At 54.3% G+C, this 9,034-nt stretch overlaps 2 protein-coding genes across 2 annotated transcripts in view; both read right to left on the bottom strand.

Annotated features, from left to right (window-relative positions):
- Positions 1–210: 210 nt before the first annotated feature.
- MEPE (matrix extracellular phosphoglycoprotein) lies at positions 211–2,386 on the bottom strand (the record flags this gene model as incomplete). Its single annotated transcript, XM_009868902.1, has 6 exons — positions 2,375–2,386; positions 2,227–2,280; positions 1,576–1,668; positions 1,250–1,465; positions 601–1,141; positions 211–569 (listed from the first exon to the last, which is right to left on the bottom strand). Coding segments are annotated over exons 1-6 (1,275 nt in total), but the record flags the coding sequence as incomplete, so codon positions are not given.
- A 4,637-nt stretch (positions 2,387–7,023) lies between these two features.
- The window catches only part of LOC104273540 (bone sialoprotein 2-like), a 3,787-nt gene continuing 1,776 nt past the window's right edge, over positions 7,024–9,034 (bottom strand). The window contains exons 5-6 of the mRNA XM_009868901.1: positions 7,411–7,611; positions 7,024–7,374 (exon numbers count right to left, since the gene is read on the bottom strand). Of these exons, the coding sequence (XP_009867203.1) occupies positions 7,024–7,374; positions 7,411–7,611 (552 nt within the window). The remainder of the gene's footprint in view (positions 7,375–7,410; positions 7,612–9,034) is intronic.

Below are 9,034 nucleotides of genomic sequence, written 5' to 3'. Positions count from 1 at the left end.
TGGGGATGGCGCTTTGTCCACTCTAGGTGTCTCATCCAGCCCTGCACCCCCTGGTCGGACTCTCACCTCTGCCCTGGATTGTCCTTCCCTGTGGGGTTGGGGGGTGGCTGGCCTCACTTCCCCACTCCCCCCTCTCCCTGCCATGGTGCTCTCGCCTGTCTTCTGGCTGCTGGCCGTCCCCATGGTGGTTGTGCAGTCCCCCTCACTCACCCCAGGGGTGACCATTGTGGTGGCCATGAGTATGCTGGCCTGCTGGGCTGGGACAGTGGCAGTGGCCTTCTTGTCACGCTCCTGGAGGGGGGTGGTGACAGCCAGATGACCTGGCCTCCCCTTGAACTTCTGCCCCTCACTTCTAGCCTCACCATCATTGTTCCCACCGATGCCAATCTCTGCAGGGACAGTAACATCACCACCAGCAACCTTCCAGGGGCTGGGAGTTGCTGGTCCTTCTCCATCATCAATGGTGGTGGCACCATCTTCATTGTCTCCTGTGGGATGGCCATCTCTGGGGCTGCTGGTGGTGCTTTCCTTATGGCTTGGTGGTTCTGGTTGCTGGTCCTTCAGGCTTCCTGTGAGCAGAGATGCCATCATCGTCATCACCATGTGTCACAGTGATGCCCAGCCTGGGCATTGGGCTGATGGTTCCCACAGTGAGGATGCTGTCATCCTGGCTGCCAACGGTGGCACCAGCCTGGGTGGTTTCCTGCTCCCCGACGTGGATGTTGGCCCTCTCAATGAAGATGTGGACCTCATCATCCTTGTCTGGAGAGATCTGAGTGAAGCTGGTGTCCCTCATTGTGTTGCCCGTCCTCCCACGGGTGATGGTCACACTGCCCGAATCAGGGATGTAAGCATACTCATCCACACCTTTAGCATCAACTTCTACATCTTCCATATTCTCAGTGATGGAGGCCAGAGTGGCACCTCCCATCCCTGTGCCCTGCATGATGCCTTCCTGTCCTTGGCCAGGGATGGTGGTGTCACCGCTACCCTCATCCCCAGCCCTTCCTGTGGCAGGGGTGCTGTCCCTCCCAGCTGTCAGGACCCCTTCCGCTGGAACCCTCCTGGGGGCACCATCATCCCTGTCCTCCCTCCTGACACTGGACCTGTTTCCCGCCACAGCCTCACTGGGGCGTTCACCCTGGGGGAGAACAGAAACACCACCGTCAACCTCAACCACCAAATCCAGATCACCACTGCCCTCTGAGCTGGCCAGGGTGGGACCTGCGATGCCGACACCACCACGCACTCGCGCGCCACTGCCTGGACGAGGACTTTGAGCATCCCTGCCAATGCCTGGGGCGCTGTAGTTTTCAGGCTTGAAGCCTATCCCGTTGTCTGTCACATCAGCACTGCCACTGCCATGTTGCTCCGGGGCTGCCCCATCCTCTGTTGGCCCCCGCCTGGTGTTGTCCTCCTCCAGCCGGTGGCTGGGGATGATGCTCTGGTTGTCAGCCTCTTCCTTCTGTGCAATACACAGAAAACAGAGGTCAGGGATAGCTCCAGCATCTGCCGGCTGTGTGGGGCAACACAGCCACACTGGGGTCCTACTGTGCCACCTCACCACCTCCTCACCTTTATCTGTGTCTGGTTCCGCCGTGCTGAATATGAGTAGACATAGCTGAAAATGTAGAAGCCATGCTTGGCATTGCAGCCTTTCAGCAGTATCTGGTGGGGAAGAAAATAACCCAAACCCACAATTTACTTATTAAATGCAAGAGCAGAAGCTTCCCTTGCTGTATCTGGCACCACAGAAGGGTCCCTGCTGGGGCCCCAGAGTGGGCAGTAGCTCCTACCACTGTGGCCATCAGCATGGGGTGGCCTGGGCAGGATGCATGTGCTCAACTCTTGGGCTTCAGGGCTCGTTTTCTGCCTTGGCTTGCTTTCGAGAGCTGAGGGTTGGGGTTTTTTTGAAAGGTAGCTTACAGCTTTTATAAATAACTTGGTTGATGATCCCATCAGCATGAGTGATGGGACTGATGGTGATCAAAGCATCTGGGACTGGGCAGGGCCAGAGGAAGAGCTGATGGGGGGAAGCCTTTCCCTCAGCAGAGCACATTATGTCTTTCCCCTCCCCTGCACTTTGTAAGGTCCACTCAGATGTGAGGGGACCACCAGTCTTTTCTTCCACAGCTCACTGGTGCTGCCCTCCAAAAGCAGTTTTTTCTCCCTGTGCCCGTGGTGCAGGACACCCTGCAGGGTCTGTATGGGGCAGAGGGAACATACCTGGTGCTGTCCCACGCAGTTCCTGGCAGCTCTTCCAGGCAGTGGCGGTGGCACCTGCAGGCAGCAAAACACAAGTGAGAGCTGAGGTGTCAAACATTGCCCCCCAATTATCCAGTCAGCTGCCAACCTCTCACTGCCAGCCACTCACCCTGCCCGGCATGATGGGCACACCACCATGTGTCCACGGAAGGGTGGTAAAACTATGTTGAAAGCCAATAAATTCCCAGGCACTACCTGGAAGACCAGCTTAAAGCCAGCAACAGTAGGAAAGATCAAAACCCCTTTTCCAGGGTCTGAAAAGTGTTGCAAACTCTGTTACAGCATGCTTGCGTTGCCCACTACTTTTAAAGAGCTATAGTCAGTCTGCAGATATCCCTTTACTGGATTCTGCTGCAGAGTTATTTTTATTGCAGAGCTGTTTTAATACATGGCACCACTGCTCACACTACAACGCTCCAAATTATGGCTTGGATCTGACTGTGGTGAAAGGTTGGAGCTGGTTAACTGGTGGTGATTCCCAGTGCTTACTGGGCAGTTTAGCAGCAATGCCTCTGCCCTCATAGCCAGGTACATGCTTGCAAGCTTCTGGCTTCCCCTGATTATCCTGGCATCTTTCAGGATGTATTGGCCAGCGTATCCCTCAGGGATGGGGTGCCTGGATGCAGGAGAATCTTTTTAGTCTCACCAAGTCATTTCAGGGTATTCCCTACATGCCAGAGTGGGAGATATCCCCATGGAGGTAACCCCGCTCCGGTCCCAGCAAAACCAGCCACTGAAGTACCCTAAGCCCATCTGAAAGAAGTAGAAATGTGTCCCAGAGTATTAAATAGTCCTAGGTTATTCCATTGTTTGTGAGCAATGTCGGAGGCTAGATTACAGTCCTGGCTAAGCAACAGAGTATTGCCCAGCTCTGATCTGTGCCCCTATCTGAAAAGCAAATCTGTGCTGATTTCATGCCTCCCCCAATCGATGCCTTGGGACAGACATGGTTGTGCAAGTTCTCCCTGGGGGCTGAAGGACCCACAGCCAGGGCCCAACCCTCAGGGAAGATGTGGTTTCCCTCCTCCTTACCCTGCCAAAGAGGCAAGCCTTTGCTAGGAGTAGATTTTCACTCAAGCTGTGTATTTAGTATGTTGGGCAACAGTTACACACAACAAAAAAATGCTGCTATTATATTTATCTTAGTTTGCCCTTTGTTTCAGTTATATCTGTGCAAATTTCACAGGCACCCCTCTGACCCCTATTATGCATTTGGGTAACGCAAGCATCCTCCCCACGCCTTGCTCCCTGTGGCTCCTCTCAAGCTGCTCCCAGGTCAAAAACTCTGGGCAGATCCCAAATCTGAAGAGATCAAGGGGAAGAGTCGGAGACACCCAGACCAGCTCTTGCAAAATACCCTAACTGCTAAATTAAAGGGATGTGCTCAGGCAACTCATTGCTAGTACATATTTTTCCTACGGGGTTCAGCTCTCTGCCAGGACCTCTGACCACCCCCTCCAAGCCCCATAGGTGCTATATGCCAATGCGACTCATTTTTTGTTTTCCTGCTGCTGAAAGCATGCTGGGGGGCCCTGGCAGGTACACCCCACACTTTCAGCAACATGCTGGGAAGCCAGGGAGAGCCATACTCACGGGTGTCGAGAGGGCCATGCTGAGGAGGCACAGGCACAGGCACAGGCAGGTCGTTTGCATCTTGAGCAGCTCCTGGGGGCACAAAGCAAAGTGTCACTGGAGTTTGTCTTCCAGGAACTTGCTGTCTCCAACAGTCCTGGTCACCAGCAATGCAAAATCTCCTGCTGTCCCAAAACCCCCATGACAGCTGGGTTATCCAGCAACTCTGGCTTTCCTCAGCCCTTGCAGCAGCCTTTGACATTGCTCTCTCTCTGCACTCATTTCACCAAGGGCGATGTTCTCACCACATGCATACGGCAACAAGGCAGAGACACGTGCATGGGCAGCAGCACCAAGCAGACACTCTTGCCACGAGGTGTTAAATCTGCTTAACTCGCTCTGTCAAAACAGCTTGGGTGGATATTTGCAATAAATGACCACCAAAACTGCTGCAGGCTAAGCCAAACAGTCATAAGTCTGAATTAAGAATGTTGCAAGCTCTGTTTAACAGCGCTGGTAAATGGCAGGAGACAACAGCTCTTTTGGGTAGCAATTCTCATTTCATCCACCCACCCTGGTTTGGGCTTGCAGGTCCAGCCCAGGGACTATTTTCAGCCGTGCAAGCATTGCTGCAGAAAACAGCAGAAGGACATTCATGCACAAGGACCAGCAGTACAAAAGCAACATAGGCTCAAGAGAGCGCAATGCAGAGATACGCACACCTGAGGCCTGGGACTTCACCCCAACCCCATCGTGGCTTGCCCAGAGTGAAAGCAGGAGATGCCCTGTGCAGAGCTGAAAGGCTGGGGAGAGACAAGGTAGGCAAACTGGGTAAGAAGATTACCTTTCCCTGTCGGAGGCAGGTCCCAGCAGCAGACCTTGGAGACTGTGCCCACTTTGCTGAAATTTAAAGTTGGCCCCAGGAGCAAGGAGCCAATCGGCTCCTGCCCAGGGACATTTGTCAAGGCTGGCAGCGCCCGCAGATAACCAGGGGGAGTAATTTACAGCTAAAAATGTGTTTGTGGTGGAAGACAGCTATCAAATGTTCCACCTGGCTGGATAAACAGAAAGCACAGTTTATAAATATCTGTTCTGAAGGTAAAATTGCTCGATGATTAGCGCAGATCTTAACATGGCACACTTCCAGCCCAGTTATTGATAAGACGGGGGTGCAGTGGGTCACGGTGTGCTCACCATGACTGACATGGGAAAGCCATCAGGGCTGCAGAAAGGGAAGAGGGATACACTGACCCCATGGTCATAGCCCCGACCAGAACCATGGGGCAACACTGGCCAAGCTGAGAGCTGTCGCCACCACATAGCTTCTTGCTTTTTAAATTTCAACCTTAACCCCTCTGAGCTAAGCCCAATGCAAAATAGAAGAGTGGTAATAAATAATAATAAAAAAGTGGGGTTTTTTTTCGTTCACTGCTTGCACATGTCCCTTCAAATCCACCTTTGCTGTAGAAAGGTGCTATGAGGACGTGCATGATGTACATACTCTCCTCCTGCTCCGCCTCTAGTTTCAGTGGTATTGCTGATCGCCTACACATACGCCAAGGGGGGTTCCCCCTGCTGCAGCCAGCCTGGCTCAACTGCTTGCTGTAGTGATGTCAACAACGGTCCCCATCCCACCTGCCACGCTGCCCTGACCCAAACCCTGGGAGTGGGCAGGACTGCTGCATTAACACCAGAAATGCTTAACTGTCAACATCCATCCTCAGGCAGAAGCAAACCTTGGAACCGGGAGGAAACTTGTCCTTTCCCCTCAGCCAGGGACCTGCGGTCAGATGCTGCCCTGTGGGTATTGGAGCAGCCAGCTGGAGAGCCTTGGCTCAAGCAGACAGAGCTTTGGCCACGTGCCCAGGGGGGCTGACGCACACAGGACAGGGCTGGGCACCCCATGGGAGTGGGACCCAGATGCTGGCAGCTCCAGGGCCCTTTGTCTGTGCTGGCTCCCTGACGTCTTTGGGCACCCCCTGGGGATGTGGATGTTGGTGCTCTTGTTTCCCCGCTGGCTGCAAGTGTGTGCAGGGCTCCCCAACGCTTCTGTAGAGGTTTGGCCCCCCAAGGGTGCCCACCCTGCAGGCTGTAGCCCTGCTTTGGCACACAGAGGAAGTTTTGTACAGAGGCCAGCAGCTTGCTGAATAGAAATCCATTTTGTAGTTGGACCTATATTGGGAGTTGAATAGAGGTTTCCTTTCCAGGAGTGCAAGGGCAGTGCAGTACCTGCCATAACCCACGCATGAGGGGCCATCTCTTTTCCTAAATTACCTGGAACCCAGTGGGATTTAGTCCTTCCCCGTCTCTGGTGCTGATCCCCAGCTGGCTGGGGCCATGCTTCTGTGTGGAGATGACTCTGGGCAGGGATCCTGGTAACAACACTGGGCATCCCCATCCCTGATACAGGCAGCAAATGGATGCGCCACCTTGCCCTGGGGACAAGGCTGTGTGGTGGGGAGAGACGTGGACCATTTTGAATTGCAGCATCAGTGTCTAAAACACATGTCCAATATGCCCAACCTTGGTGGGACCCACATGCCTGGTGCAGGGATGTGGAAGCAAAACTTTCATTGCATGGGTGTGCATCTATGGCTAGTGACGCACAGAAAGAGAAATTAATGTCTTTATTAATATTGCCTGGTGTGTGGTCAGGCCATGGGAGGCATGCTACTGAGGAGTGGAAGACATGGTAAAGTTATCATTGCCCACATATTGCAAATTCCCATCAGCTCTACTTAAGATGTGGCAGTAATCCCAGACCAGTGACCCTAGAAAACAGCCTTCCATTTTTCAGAGGTGACTCTACAGAGGGTTCCCTAGTTAACCTTTCTGTTCATCCCTCCTTTTGTGTGCATCTAGTCTGGAATAAAGAGACTTAATCCTGAGCAGCATGAGCATCTGTAGCCCCCTCAGCCCACCAAGTGCTGTGCTGCCCTGCTGACCCCAGCAAATTTGGCAGCAAACCCTTTGTCACCAACAAGCTCAGTTCAGTTGCTTTATTTCATTTCACTTTGTAAGATAAAAAAAAAAAGGGAAAAAAAAAGCCTGGTATGGAGCCGGTGTGCACTGCAAGCTGCCTGGCGTCCCCTCTGATGCGTGGCAGCTGCAGCGAGACTTTGGATGCACGTTCCTGAGTGCGATGGGGCAGGTGGGGGGCAGCACCGGGGCTACCCCCTCACCCACTCACTGGTTGTAGTAGTAATCCTGGCCATACACATCATAGCCATGCCCCTTGTAGTAGCCATACTCATCCTCATAGGCCCGGTAGCTGTCCCCGCGGGCGTACTCGTCGTGCTCCCCATAGCTGCCGTCAGTGGTGCCCTCATCGCCCCGGCCGTGGCCCCCAGCTGTCACCTCATACTCCCACTGCTCCCCGGCTGTGGTAGCATCCGTGGGTCCCCCATCTCCCGTGGTGGTTGCCTGGGACAGCCCCTCTTCACTGGTGGTACTGGCAATGGTGGTCGCTTCAGTTTCCTCCTCCTCCTCCTCCTCCTTCTCCTCTTCCTCTTCTTCCTCTTCCTCCTCCTCTTCCTCCTCCTCCTTGGCTGTGCCCGTTCCCTCCTCAGCCACCGCAGTGCCATTGCCATGAGGTCCGTCTGCCCCCTCGGTGGTGTTGGTGCTTGTGCCATTGATGCTGTTCTCGTTCTCAGCTACCTCTTCTTCCTCCTCTTCCTCCTCCTCATTCTCGTCACTGTCTTCATTTTCAGAGTCACCCCCCTTGCCAGCAGCATGGATCCTGCCCCCTTTCAGGGTCCCTTGGCAGGCTTTGCCCTGTTGAAGGGAAAATAACACGCCATTCGTTTGGTGTCAGGATGTTGAAGCTTTTCAACATGGGGCATGCATGGGCACAGCTGAGCACTCCCCTGCACCTTGCATGGCAAGGCTGTCTTTTTGGAGTCTCCCCTCCAACCCTGGAGTTAGGTTAGTGCCCAGAGCGTGGCGTGGCCATGGGCATCTTTCACAGCACAGCCTCAAGCAGAAACAGGGTGCAGGGCATCCTATGGGGGCAAGCAGGCATCCAGTGAACATAACCCCCCTGCCCATGACTGCTCCCCTCCTAGCCCCCCAAACCACACCTGCTGGAGGGATGCGACGTCTCCTCCCAGCCCACCCTGGCTGTCCCCAGGGGCTGCTTTGTCAGGGTGGCCAGCTGCCTCGACGCCAGCATGGAATGGCTCCTGCAAGATCAGGGAGAGGACAGGGCAGGTCATCAGCAGTGGGAGCAGAGCTCAGCACTCCCAGCAGAGAGGGGGGCACGCAGCATCCCCACGTGGCATTTGGGCACCACTCCGAGTTTCTTGCTTTCCCACGGGTCTTGCCTCAGGCTGAAATCAAGAAGCTGCAGCAGGGCGGCCCGAGCCATGCAATTAAATGGTCGTGGCTGGAGTTGGGTGTTCCCATTCTGGCCACGCATTTTTCTTTACAAAGCATCTAAAAGTTTGCTTTTGAAGTTACCTCTCCCAGTTTCCAGTACACAAAGCCTGCCATGGGCACACTACATGTGGACACACTACACACCAGGTGTAGATAGCTGGTGAGAGCGCGATGGCTCAGAGTTAGGCGTGAGCCGAGACCCCACCAGCAATAAGACATCAGCAGCACTCGGACCCACCGATCACACAGTGGAGTGGGTCTCTCAGGGGGGTGCACAGCAGCCCACACTGCTAAAAGAGGCAACAAATAGCCCAAATACAAACAGAAGCTGAAGCAACCACTGAGGAACTGGTGGAGCAGGTCACTGTTCCCCCAGCCTGGGAGGAGGAGCACCTTGCCACCAGCAAATGAACCCAGCCCTGGCAGGGAGACACAGGGTCACTGCCATCCCCGCCCTGGGCAATCCCTGCTGGGGGCACACCAAGACCAAGGACGCTCACCCTGACTTTTTGGGCCGACTGAGACTCTTAAAATATGGATGCATCTGATGCCAGAGGAAGCACAGGCTGTGTTCCTCTCCACTGGAGGAGCCACCAATTGCATGGTGCAATCTGCTACGCCAATGAGAGCAATGTCCCCATCTAGCAGGGGATACAGTGGTGCTCTTTGCATACCTATAACTGACTTTGGGACCATTCATCAGGATTTATCTTGCTGACCACCCCCTGCTAGTGAAGGCATGGAGCATCCCTGCCCAGGAAATGCCACTGCTCTGGTGCCCTTGAGAAAAAAAGGGGCAGCCCCAAACAGCAGCTGCATT

The sequence above is a fragment of the Apaloderma vittatum genome, unplaced genomic scaffold, assembly GCF_000703405.1.
Source record: "Apaloderma vittatum isolate BGI_N311 unplaced genomic scaffold, ASM70340v1 scaffold28754, whole genome shotgun sequence".
Lineage (NCBI taxonomy): Eukaryota > Metazoa > Chordata > Aves > Trogoniformes > Trogonidae > Apaloderma > Apaloderma vittatum.
Note: the sequence above shows the minus strand (reverse complement) of the source record. Positions and strands in the feature narration are given on the sequence as shown.